Source organism: Centruroides vittatus, unplaced genomic scaffold, assembly GCF_030686945.1.
Source record: "Centruroides vittatus isolate TY-2023 unplaced genomic scaffold, ASM3068694v2 contig_923, whole genome shotgun sequence".
Classification (NCBI taxonomy): Eukaryota; Metazoa; Arthropoda; class Arachnida; order Scorpiones; family Buthidae; genus Centruroides; species Centruroides vittatus.
In genome coordinates this window covers 23,272-37,904 of record NW_027122610.1, presented here as the reverse complement: position 1 = coordinate 37,904, position 14,633 = coordinate 23,272, and the positions used below count along the sequence as shown (strand labels likewise).

General features: G+C 25.0%; 1 protein-coding gene across 1 annotated transcript in view; it reads right to left on the bottom strand.

Moving 5' to 3' along the window:
• Tmem214 (Transmembrane protein 214) overlaps positions 1-14,188 on the bottom strand; it is an 80,032-nt gene extending 65,844 nt beyond the window's left edge. Inside the window, exons 1-2 of the mRNA XM_067281648.1 lie at positions 13,991-14,188; positions 1,042-1,229 (exon numbers count right to left, since the gene is read on the bottom strand). Of these exons, the coding sequence (XP_067137749.1) occupies positions 1,042-1,229; positions 13,991-14,117 (315 nt within the window). The 5' untranslated portion in view covers positions 14,118-14,188. The remainder of the gene's footprint in view (positions 1-1,041; positions 1,230-13,990) is intronic.
• Between the last annotated feature and the right edge of the window lie 445 nt (positions 14,189-14,633).

The following is a 14,633-nucleotide window of genomic DNA, read 5'->3' as shown; positions in this document are numbered from 1 at the left end:
TGGTAATGCATCTGTATAATAAGCAGAAATGACATATTAAAGTCTTACTCAAGTCAATCTTTCCTTCCAAATATTCTAAATTATTACTGGTAAATTAACATAATTATCATCATTATTAAAGAGATAGTGGTCTAACCATCTACCTTTAAACCAAACTACTTTGTATTTAAAATAATCTGGAATTAAAGATTTAATGGCACATACATATCGTTAGCTGAGAACACTGTTCTACCTCTACTTTTGCATATTTTGAGATTTTAATACTATATTTTTCCCTTTCCCCTAGCTCCCCTAGTAAAAATAGAGATCTTTACTCATCTTCAACATTAATGTAAGTAAAGCAAGAACAATTTATTCTATGTCTATTCTCCTAATATTTAAACTTTGAAAAGTAGATTAATTAAGAACATAGTGGTTTTCAACTATATATGTAGATTATTATTGTAAGTATATTTTCAACAGCGCACAGTAAAATTTAATACTTCTAATTGTTTAAGATTTCTTTCAGTAAAAATCTTGTTTGTAATAATTCTGGTTTTAAAAAGAATAAAATCGAACTTCTTTCATAAAAAAATGTTTAAGTCGACAAAATATTTATAAACTATTAATATAAAAAATTAAAACAAATTATAGTTTTTATAATTTTTAATTTCAATTGTATTTTGTAAAACAACATGGATTGTTAAAGAAATAAATAATTTTTGTTTATAACTATTTTCAGAATTATTATTATTTCAATAACACCAACTGCCTTAAACCATCGGGCTATAATTCGGCAGCAATAATTATAAATTACTAATAAATTATTGCCAAATTATAGCCCAATGGTTTACGGCAGTTGAAGGCATTATTGCCATGTTTCGGGTTTAGTAAAGATATTTATATTTATATTATTATTTCATTTTCTAATCAGCAGTCAAAATATTTTTAATCATTTGAAAATTTACAAATAAAAATGTATAGATTTTTATAATATTGTCTTTTATCAAAAATGAAATCTAAGGAAGTGAAGATAATCTTTGATTACTCATCTGAAAATACCTGTTCGATGGCATCATCTAATGTGACCAGTTTTTGTTGAGTTTTCTTTGTCTGGCCTTTTTTCTTCTGTTGTGTAACTTTTTTATTTTTATTATCCGAAATTCCATTCTGTTTTAAACTTTGTGGTTCCTTCTTTTTCCCTTGATCTAACAAGGTCTTAAATATAGTTTGACTCTCTTTTATAGGAGCTGAAATATAATAATAGAAATTAATTATTTTTTTGTAATGATAGTCATAAATAAACATTATCTATATTTAACTAATTAAACTAGATTATTAATTTTACAATTATATAAAAAGTAACCTTATGAAGAATATGTTTATACTAAAACCATTAAGAAATATTAAATGCTCTTATTTCTCTTAACATATTTTTGTCTTATATTCTAGTAACTTTAAACACACGTAAAAACTATTCTTAGATTATTTTTAAACATTTCAAAGAAATAAGTACTAATTATGAAACCACTAAGTTTTATAAAATATATATTAAAGCCATGATAAAAATAAACTTTCTTTTCCTTTACTAAATATAATAAATAATTAGTTTTAATAATAAAAGCAACCACAGATTAAATTTTTGATATCTAGTATATTAGTTCAAACAATGCCAAACAATCTGCTATATTATCAGAGTATAATAAGGCTAATTTAATAATTAGATATAAAGTAACTTGACTAGCAGTAGGTGGTCGGGCCACCATCTCATGATGATTCAAATAATTATCAATATAATAAATTAATTTTTAATTAAAGTTTCTAGAAGAAGTGAGATGCAAACCTGCAACTCTTTACTGCGCAGATGCATACGTTCTAGAAATTAAATACGTTTAGTGTATGTTTTTTGAAAAATCTGTCTTTATTTCTGTTATCATACAAATTATGTACAAAATTTTTAAAACTATCTTGGCAATGAAATAAGAAATAGTAAAATTATGATAAAATTAGCAGAGAAGTTACAAGATTTAATCAGAAAAATATTTTTGAAAATAACTAATATTGGGTACAGGAATAGTAAAGGTCAATGAACATAACAGAGCATATGTGAGTTTTTAAGATCATGGGTGTGGCTGGCCCTACAAGTATAGAATATAAACAAATTAATAAAGAATTATTCTAGTTCATATGCATATTATTAAGTTCTGTTACTGTAGTCATTGAAAGAATAAGTATCCATATGGACTATCAATTGTACATGTACTACATATGAAAATGTTTGAATTCGTAAGCCCATTGAGTTCATTTTGAATGGAGTTTACATACAAGTTCAAACAACAGATTTTAAAATTTAGCATTCTTGCATACTATACAACATTGTTATTTGTCGCATTCAAATTATAGAGAACAATAAAATGTCTAAACGTTTTCCAACTTAATTCTTGATATTTTTATGTTTTTTAAACCAATTTTATTACAGGAAGCTTTAAAATTTTATACTTTTAAATTTCACCTTACAAATATCAAATTTTTGACTATTAATTCTATATTTGAGTCTGTTTCTTGTTACGAGTAGATGATTAGTCATTATTTGCTGTTTTAAGGACTATACGATAAAATGTGTGTTGAATTACAATGCTTTAGTTTTTCCTACAAGTCATAGTAGTCTTTATAATGCTCCATTCTTAAAAAAAACCCTTTTTATTGGTATTTATGATATATTCAAATTACGTTAGACTAAAGACTGAATATACGGATAATTTTCCTTGATCATTCAATTATCAAACAATAGGGGAAAAACACAGAATAAAAATTTAATACAAAATGTCTGCTGTTCTTGCATAAAACAGTACAAAAAGAAATCAATTTTAAGTAAAAATATTTGAAAAAATGATCATGAAAAAGTCTAAAATTTCAAACAATTATTAAATTTATTGATAATTTCATATGAAACAAATCAGGTTAAGTAGCATATGTATTCAAAATAGAGCAACTGTTATTTTTAGCATTACAGCAGTAATTTTTTTTTAATTCAGAGTGTAAAGTTTTTTTTGATAAAAAAACAGCATTACAATCAAAACATCTTAAGTAAAATGCTGACATCATCTTATCAAAATATCACTTAAAATATTTTAATTATCAAAATTTTCCATAAATTCTATTTATTTCTATATGACCTTCTCCTTATTCAAATATTTACCTTGTTTTCTAAATGAAATATTATTTTATTGATTCAAATATTTTTGAAAAATTCTACAAAGGAGAAAAATCAATTCAAATTCATTTGTGAATGAACTAGTTTAAATGATCATAAAATTTTATATGAAAATATAATACTTCCCATAATTTTAATGACCAATTCTGTATTTTATTCAGCTGTTCAATTTATTCCAATCAATTCTATAGAATCGGTATTTATTGTTTGAATACAGATCTTAAAAATTTTATTTTAAACCACGTTTATATTCTAATGAGCACAACTGTAAAACATGAACACAAAGAAATTTTTCAATGAGTAAAAGCAAAGTCTACATGCGTCTAACTTAATTAAAATTAATTACAGAAAATATTTTCTTTAAGTACTTATGAATACAATACCTAAAATGAAACTATTAGTTTATAGATAAAAAATTATTATTTAAATTCTAGATTTTAATTTATATAGATCTTGAAGTCCAGATAGCATAACTTATAATGCACGTGCAGTATATGCAGAAGACGTGAGTTTGAGACCCACTCTAGCTCAATCTTATCTTCCAAGAACTTTAAAATTAAAAAATTCAATCAATATTCATTTGTAATTATTATCATTTAAATAAGTAATTTATAGCTCCATTATAGACTGAATAATCAAATAGTTCGGTAGATTATATATTACACTAGAATAAAGCTAGTCAATTGAGAGCCATAAAGAAGGTATGGGAGTAATAAATTTCCAGCTGGTGCAGAAATTAACCAGTACTGTTATACAAATTTAATTTTTATAGGATTGGAAGTGAAAATTAAAAAGAGATCTGAGTAGTGTAACTGGTAATATATCTGCATGGTATGCAGAAAATGTAGGTTTGAGCCCTATTCCAGGTTAATCTTTTCTTCCAGAAACTTATAAATTATTTAATTTAATCAACATTAATTTATCATTATTAATATAATGTGAAATGACAGTCTAAACACCTATCTTTTGGCGAAATTATAATGTTTATACGATTTTATTAGTAGCCTAGTTCGATAGATGATTAGATTCTGGAACTTTTCACAGTTATCCATTAGCAAGACGAAACTTATAATAAAAATTTTGAAATTATCCTGCTATATCTAGGCTATAGGGAGTTAGAGATAAAGGAAATAGCATCTTCATATTTTTCCTACTTAAGCTATCTCTATTATTTATAATCAGGTTTTACAAATTTTATGTCAACTCAGCAGTATAACAAATGTCTGAACTGTCAGCTAAAAGTAATTAATTTTTCAGAAACTTTAGATTAAAATTTAGTTTTAGTGATTACATCACAATAAATTTTTTATTTATTTTTTAGTGTTTATTAATGTAGTTGCATTTGGATATAATTTAGTGAATTTAAGTAAAAGACAGATTCACATAAAAAATAAATATACATCTTTTACTTTTCTCAATTCATTTATTAATTCGCACAAATATTTAATATATTTCTATTCTTGCATAAACACCGTACAGTGCAATAAAAATAGTTGACTGTACAGCATTTTTATTTCTTGGTAACCAAATTCATTACATCAGCCAAGACATTCACAATGCTTGGTTGATGTAACAAATTTTCTAACAACAAATAAAAATCTTGTACAATCAAGTGCTTTTATTACTACATGGTGTTTATGTAAGAAGAGAAACAATATAAAGAACACTGTTCAGGAAGTAGAATACTTAATATATTTTTTTAGCATAGGAATTTTTAAAAACAAATAAAGGAACAAACATAGAATTTCTAATGGAATGCTTTCATTTCTTAGCATAACAAACATAAAATGACTGAAATAAAAAAATACATATATAATCTTATATGTTATATTTTAAGTATTAATATATGATAAGTTCTCAAAATCCTTCTCTTAACAACTAATCAACTGTTTATCATGACCAATCATGCAAAACAGATGCTCTGTTTCTCAGGCGTAAGTCATTCATGATAAGCAAAGCGAGTCATACCGAAAGAAAAACATACTAATTTACAGTGTACGCTTGTCAGCGATACATATGTTTCTAATAATAAGCGTATTATATTAGTTTATTTAATTAAAATTATCTTTCTTGTTAAATTCAAAATTTTCTATTGAGAAGAAGATAAAGAGAAATGAGAAATTTCTCTATTTGGGAGAAATGATAAATAAATTAGATGATATTTATGGTTTTTGTAAAATATTCAATACATAAAAATACTGGTAATTTGGTAAAAATATTATATGAATAATCTGGGCAAGAAGCAAAACTTAACAGAAGCCAAGCAACATAACTGATAATGCATCAATGATTATCTATTGTATATCCTTAATAAAATTTATTTGTTTTATGAATATTAGTTAAATATTTTTAAATTTTAAGTACTATAACATTTTTATAGTGTCTGCAATGTTCAAAAACAATATTTAGATTCAGACAAGAGTAGTGACCTCCATGTTCTTAATTTTTAACTTGAATGTTACATCTTTGTGAAGGACTGGAATTATGTGGATATGGGATGTACAGTGATAAAATTTGAATTGGGTTACGGATTAAAATTTCCAAACAAAATGCCAAATTATTATTGGTCTATTATAAGACTAGTAAATGATTAAATACATTATATTATATTTTACATATTATAAAGAAAATAGCTGTATACAAATAATTTCCTTTTAATGTGGACAAATAGTACTTTGAAGATTTATCCTTGTAATACGAATAAAAAATTTTTCTATGCAGGCTACATAAAAGGGTTTTATATACATATCTAGACTGATCAATATTAGAGATTTGCTCAATTATTCAATAAAAGCAAAAATTATGGAGAGCAAACACTTGTTATTAACCATAACAGCTGATAAGCAACCTCTAATACTCAATAACTGACATTTTGAACCTTGAAATTTTCTTAAATAAGTTTTTTGGTTAAACCAATAAGAAAGATACTACTGCTTTTCCATTCAATTAGTAAAGTTTCTATCCTTCCCTTTTACAGGGAAGATAATAATAGAAAAATCTCTCTCTCTATTTAGCATATGTTTCTAATTAGCCAACAGTGAAATTTTAAAAATAGATTATCAGGTATATAATAATTTTTGTTAATGTTTTGATCAAATAATCAATGGGGTCAAAGCATTTGAATAATTTACCATCTAAAAAAATGTAAATTAAGCAACAAGTTACAACATTAATATATGATTTATTACAAGAGCATCTACGATAGAGTTGCTTATAGCGATTGATTTGAAATTATTGACATTAAAAAATCCTTGAAAAAGACTCCACATTATCATATTAATAAAATGAAAACAGCTATTCATTTTATTGATTCGAGAGAATTAGATTTATATATTATTTTTCTCAGTAGTTTAAATTCTTCATAAAATCAAAAAAATAATCTGTAATAAATACAAGTTATTCCTTAATTTTAACCATTAATAATAAATTATAATGTAAAAATCTTATTTGATATTTAATCTTGATAACTTGTATTGAAATTTTCTGAAATATTACTTTGCATTACCACATTCTGTATAAGCAGTATACCAAATTTCTCTGTTTTATTTTATTTTTTAATTTAAACATGAAAGTTTTACAATGATGAAAATATTAAACTGCAAATCCTCAGATGCGATTTAGATAATAATTTAAGAAGGGATAAAACCATATTGGATCATCTGCCAACAAGAGAAATGAAAATTGTTTGTTTTTTCTGTATATAAACAGATTAAAGAATAAGAATAAAAGCAAACAACATAGATAAAAGATGAAATTCTCTTTAATTATTTGAATGGTTTTGAAAAAGAAATTGGCTAGAAATAAATTTATTACTAGAAAATATAAATATTGCTTTTTAACTGACACTCAATTAATAAAATCTACTTCTATATATATATATATATATATATTTTTTGGTTTTGGTTCATCAGTTTTTTTGCCAATATGCATTATTGATTGACACAAATAAGGTTTATCTTTTTAATAACACTTCATGCTTGAGTAACTGTTGATTTTTTTGTTTCATATATTTTATATTCTTTGATATTTTGTCTGCTATTCTTTTTCTTATGTTTATTTTATTAGTGTAGTATAAAATAAATTTTTTTACCTGTTATCAGATGTGATAGTAGGTCAAAAATACATCCACAACTAAACTTAATATGTAATTTTTTAATATATTTGAAGTAACTTTTCATAACAAATATTTTCATAACTTGAACACTAGGTATAGTTTTTTCTAAATTATTTCTAATTACAAAAACATATCAACTAATATTTTGCATATCAAACATAAATGTGTATGTATATGTTTGGTGTGAAAAAGTATTTTAGTATTCATCAGAATAGTATGTAAAAAAAATGTTATTTACTATACTTAAGAATATTAAAACTGCTAATATAATATAAATTATAATATTTAAAACATTAATTTTTCCATTTTAGGAAGAATATGAATGCAATGAGCATTTACTACGCTATTTTGTATACAATCAATCACTGATTTTATAAACAATGCTCTACATAGAGAAAGGGGCAAATTTACAATGTATTCATTGATAATTAAAATATTTCTTTTAATAAAATATAAAAGACTAAATATAATCTGACTTTTTTAAAGTTAAAAAGAAATTCATGTCTTAAAATTCCAGCACAACAAAAATTTATTCTTTTGCTGAGAGCTGTATTCCACCTAAAGAAATCCTTATGTTGAGCTTTTATGGGCAAAAGCAGCTTTTCGAAATTCGGAACAATGGTATGAGCAGAGTTCTTCAGAGGTTTTGGAGCAAATATAGGTCCAAATTTGAATGCTTGAACTAATTCTTCTGGTGGTTTAATATAAATTTATTTGTGGTAAATGTTCTTAATCCTTTTTCAAGATCTTCATTAAGTTGATCCAGTAAAAAACACCAGATATGTTAAGAGAATGTAAAAAGATCAAGGCTTTCAAAAATTTATTTCAATATATAAATATTAATCTGGGTGATATAATAATATATAATAAAACCAAACATAAATTATAATAAAATAAAAAAAAAGGAAAGATACATATAGTAAAAATAAAATAGCATGAGCTACAGAATCTCAAAAAGATCAACACACTAGAAATACCTTCAACATCAAGATTATTATGTAGATTTATATATCACTAGAACTTCCAGCCCTTTTAAGTCTGAACTGTTATGCATAGTCTTATAATACAAGCTCCCTGAAAATCAACTTGTATGTCTGGTTGGCACCAGATACAGACTGGCAAATCCTTACAAATATTCACTTCAATTTTAAGATGTAAATTTCAATAATACTTCATTCAGTTTCCTGTTTCATCAACTTAACAGGCACAAAAGAGAATTGGATTCTCTTTTGTGCCTGTTTTCTGTTTTCAAAACATTAATGTAACAATGTCTTTGAGCTTTTTAATAAGTAATTTTTCTTATACTGTTCTGCTCTTCATAAAAATGTAACTGATAGTGACAAACAAAAATATTTGAAGAATACATGAAAATATATTTAACCTAGTGATGTTAAGATGCTGTGAAGATGCAATAATAAAAACAATGATTTAAAAGAATATTCTAAGTTATTTAATTTAATTATTACTATTAATATAAGATGGCAGCCTAACCACCTAGCTTTAGATCAAATTACTTAGTTTTTTCACATAAAAGTTTAGCCAAATTATAGCCTGAAAAATTTCACATATAATTTAGATATATGTCAGTATTAAAATTTGGACCATTTTCTTAAATCATATGTTACATATGAATTTAAAAGAATGAAAGTATGCAAAAATTCAAAGGTACAATCTTTTTTCAGCAAAATAAACTTCATTTATTGCATAGATTAAACAAATACACATGAAAATGACGAAATATCTATATGGAATGCCAGAATGCATATTTCTCTAAAAAATCAATAAAAAAAATCATGAATGAGAACTGATTTACTACTGGCATTACATCTTCTCAATGTTTTATATGAAGGTTATATATTTTCTTATCTTTTAAGCACTCCATATTGGTTTGATTAATTCTTCTGGCATTATTATAATTATATTATATAATAAAACTATGCTAAGTGAAAGCATACAACTTGTATATATCAAAATATTGGCAAATTCAAATGCAATCTAAATTTCATTATCACAGTTAAGAGTAAAATTATTTTTCTATATGATTAGCAATAACACATGAGTACATTATCCTTATTTATCACAGATTGAATCAATGAACTTCATTATAGCATTAGAAAACATTGGTTTTCACTGTTTCAATTGATCACTATTCAGATATCATTTGACCGATACTATTACTTCTGCAATAACTATAATATTACATACTAATTTATTGTTTTGTTCAAATTGATATCATGTTTATTCTTCTTTAAGACATACTTAGCTAACAGCATTCATTACATATTTAAACATGATAGGATTATTACATAAATACATGATTTTCACATATTTTCAACCAATCATGCCAAGTAAACAGACAAGAACATTACACATTTAAATATTTTAAAACATTACACATTTTTATTCTTATATTCTAAACATGGTTACTATGACAACCAAAATATTTATTTTAATTATAATTGCTGGGGTTTGAAAAATACAATATGTCTTGACTTTATAAATTCTTAACTATTTGCAGAAAAACAAGAAACTATTTCATTATATTCATAGAATTTAGCCACAAAACTATAACACATTTTAATATTTCTGTCACTTCATACTGAGTGTTTGCATTCAAGTCTTCTGAATTAATTCAAAAAAAACTTCATTATGTTATTATCTAAATACTTTATATATAATTGCTGCCTTGTGAGATATTTATTTTGAATAGCTGAGTTATAGTAGTGATAATAACAAATGCATGTTCTTGCTGTGCATAAATTAACAATTAGATAGAAAAATTTTAATATAATATAGCTTCATAAAGGGCAAACTGCTTTTTAAAGACAAAATTAAATTTAATAAATAATCATAAATATTTTTAATATTAAATATATAATTTATATCAAGAAATAGTTAAATAAATTGTTTTTTGCTTTATAATTGACAGCTTTTGAAACACCGCTGTCAATTATAAAGAAACTGACTGTATTTTGTCAGCCTGGCAAGCACATTTTGAGCTCATTTAATTTTCATTACATATAAACTATTCATTATTATTTGTTATTTTGGATTATTTTCATCTTGACCTGTTTTCTGCACTGAGCATTTACTAGTCTCCTCATACATACAGTTGGATGTGGCATTATACTTTTAAAATTTTCTGTTCTATGTTTTAAACATCACTCTATTTTGCCACAACAGATCACCTTCCTCACATTTTCTAGCAAATTTTTTATTATAAAGAAGGATCTACAATTCTATTTTATATTCTAGTTGTAGAATCTGATAACATCTGTTGTATATGGAAGAAAACATTTCTTTTCCATTAAAATTATTTTATTTTTGTTGGTTTTTGGTGCTTGTGAGGTTATTTATTTGCTTATCAAGTATTTCTAGCAGTGGCTTTATAAATTGCTTTCTGGTTATTTAGGTAAACAACATTCATTTATTCAATTCCTACTAGAATGATGTGAAAGTTTGCTGAGTTAAAAGACTTCTCATCAAGCAAGATTTGATATAGTCTTTGTTTTCTTAGAGTCATTTCTTTTTGAGAACTTTCAAAATTAATTAATTAAAATGTAAATACCTAATTATTAATCCTTCAACAAATATAATTGTATAATTGTAATATAATTGTAACTAATACATAATTATTAACATGTATATGTTAATTTAAAGTGTTTCCAAACTATTCCATCACCTAGTGAATTCACATTATTCATCAATTTCCTCGTTCCATAATCAGAGCTCTAATTTTGTAATTATATATGTAAAATGTATTAAATGTAAATTATTATATATATAACTTATTATAAGTGTATGCTTCCATGAAATTGAAACTAATCACATCTTTAAGATTGCATATAAGTCAGTAGTACAATAAATAAATAACTATACATTTTTAAGTTATTTATAATAAATTGTTTTTTTATTTATGCCTTATTTCAAAAATATATCTCTTAAGAAAATAAAAAAAAGTAAGTTATTCTTTTTTAACTTTTTTCTCCATGATAATCAACATCCTAATTGATCTACTTACCTCTTGAAGTCTATTTTACATTAAAAGATTCAGTACTGATGATATTCATTCAAACAAACAATAATATATAATTATAACTTCCTATATATAAATACATGTAAAATTTAATAATTTATGCAATCTCAAAAACCTATAAAACTAAATTAGTTTAATAAAAATAGCATAAATCAATAATAAATATAAATAATAAATTTTCAAGTTTTTATTCATCCGTCATTGGCTTTGATTCATAGATTGCCTTTATATATATATATATAAAAGTGATAGGTTGAAGATACTGTTAGTGGGTCAACAAGACAATTGGATCAATCTGGAATAAGACTGTTCAGAAGCATCACTACATTGAATCACAGAGAATATTGACATACATATCACTCTGTAAAGAATCTCAATTATTTTTATGCAGTTAAGGAAACTGAAATTATTAAAAAAATTGATTTAGACATGATATTGCTATATACTTATCCTACATTCACATAAAAATATTAAGTATAAGTGAAATTTGTGCGCGAATTAAGTTCCAACATTTTAAAACATTTCCAACTGTTGCACCAGCTTTATATAGTAATTCTTGAGTTAATTGTTTCACTCAAAACTCTCAAAGCAAAACTTTTAAATAGCTTTAAACTAAAAACTCACATAATACGTGTTATAAAAAATATTTCTAAATTTTTTAGATTTTTATTTATAATGTAACAAGACAAGTTGAAAAAATTATGCATAAATTAGTTATGAAGAAATGCATGATGTGTGTGTGAATGATATGTCATCAGTAGAAATTATCATTATCTAATACAATCATTAAAGATTATTTCATCTTATTAGCCATTTAAACAAATATTTATATTGCCAATGAATACACATGAAACACATGTTACACTTATTTATGATATGAGTAAATACGTGTTCAATGACCTGAAGAAACCTTAATTCATAAAGGCAAAAGTGCCATAAATGTATTTACTCATCAACATTCCGGCACGACGAATACTACAATACGAACAAAATGCGACTTTTTATGTCTCAAGATTTAATTTTACCACTCAAGATGACAAAAAAATTGTAATTTTATTATTTATCAACAATTTCAACACTAATTTTTATATCATTATATAAGTATTAAAGAAAACAAGATTTTTAAAATTTTGAAAAACTAAAATAAAATTTTAGAAATAATCTGTCTTTGATTTATAATAAAATATATATATATATAAAAATGTTAAATCATTTTATTTTCTTCAAAATGAATTTTCAATGATTTTTTAAAAATTAAGTCGTTAATTTTTCTGTTGTTGAGTAACAATTATAAATTAGCTAGATTAACTTACAATTTTTGATAAATTTAGATTAAACTTTATTTTTGTTTAAAAAAAAATAATAAATAAAATTTATATCTGATAAATTTATCATCAATGCCAACAGTTGTCTATTGATAAAATTATATATATATATATATATATATTCCCAATTGAGTTTCAGCTAAATTTAATGTATAACATGTTATATACAGTTCAACCTGTATCTCAAAATTTATTTTCCCCCTGCATTTTTAGCTTTAAATATATTTTCCACATTTGTCTCAAATAATTTTCTCCCAAAACATCTCTATCTCAAATTATGAACAGAAGAGTCAATCACATATTCAAAGCCCGCAACTACATTTTGATAACATAAATTGTAGTCAAGAAACGTCTCTCGCAATATAGGTATCCCTCGATCCTACTGCATATATCAAAATACAGTATCTATGTTAAATAAAGACAGTCGCACATAAACGGATAGCCGCAATTCATTTTGCACATCGATAAATCTTGCAGTAAGCAAGGAATACCCATACAATACATAGTTGCAATTAACACGGCTTTTCTCTGACCGGATAAGAGTTCGGTTTGCATCTTATTAGTCGAAGAAAGTCGGGCATCAGAAACTATTGGCAAACTACTCCTATTAAGGTATCAAAAATGTTTTATTTATACCTAATACAGGTGCATACTATACTTGCTATTGTATTAATAAAATACTATAGGAAGTACAGTATACATCTCCAATCAAACCTATTACCGTTTACCGCACGGGAACCTCTATATCTCGAAATTTTTGTCTGAATTTTTTCCCCGTTCCCACGAGATTTGCTATCGACAGGTTCAACCGTATACGATTTGATAACAGACGTAAAGAGATTAACATCGGAGCAAAATTGAAAGAAACTTGTACTCCGAGAACTTTTTTACCACGATAGTGGACGAACGCAACTCCGCGTGCAAGTGTCGGAGCTCACACGCCTCCTCTGTTAACGATATTAATTAAATTACATTAATTTAAAACTAGATTATTTAGAATCTAAATATAAAAATGATGTCATAAATTTCAATTATGAAATTATTGATTAAATATAAATTAAACCAATACCTAAAAATACCTAATTAAATTATAATTAAGAGAGGTAAACTCATTAAACATGACATTCACATGGATGAATTATAAATCCATTTTTCTAATAAAAAAATGATTAAAATCCATCAGCATTAACAATTATACAGAATTTATGTTTAATATATGAATTATTTTGTAAATTATTAAATATGTAATTAATTAAATTCAACATTATTTCACATCAACAGATTTTTGTAAAGATATTGTACAGCTTTGTGTCATGACTTACAAACTTCATCTAATTTGGGCATATGATCCATCTTTTTCTTCTGTCCTCTGTTTATTTTTCCATCATTGATTTGTTTATTGCGATTGGACTTGTTGACAACCAGTTCCCACTGCCCAACTGAAGACATCTTCAATTTTCCCGACAGAAACGTTGACGTGTAAGTTGGCACTCTAATGTTTACAACCTTTATGCCAAATTTTTCCGATTGCTACCACCAGGGGGATTTGGTAGCGATTTTCAAATATCGTTTGGTTTGATTATGGAATTATTATAAAAAGAGAAATTAAATAATATATTTTTGTAATTAATATTAATAAACATTAGTAATTAATATGTTATTTTATATTATCTACATTAATTTAAGTTAATGTTTTAAAAAGTTTATGTTAAACAAATCGCGGTGACAATTTAAAAATTCAAATAAGTAGAATTCAGTCATTCGGGAGCGTGTTTTTTTAAATTCTTTCCGCTCTGTTCCATATTCGGACCACCCCCAAAAAATTTCTGGGAATTTTTTGACCCGTCCGATTCGATCCCGTGTCTTTTAGAGCGGAAGACTACCGTCTTGACTACCAGGCCATCCGACCATCGGCGTGTTAGTGGTGATGTAGTATCACCAATTGTTAAATAAAATTGTTATATG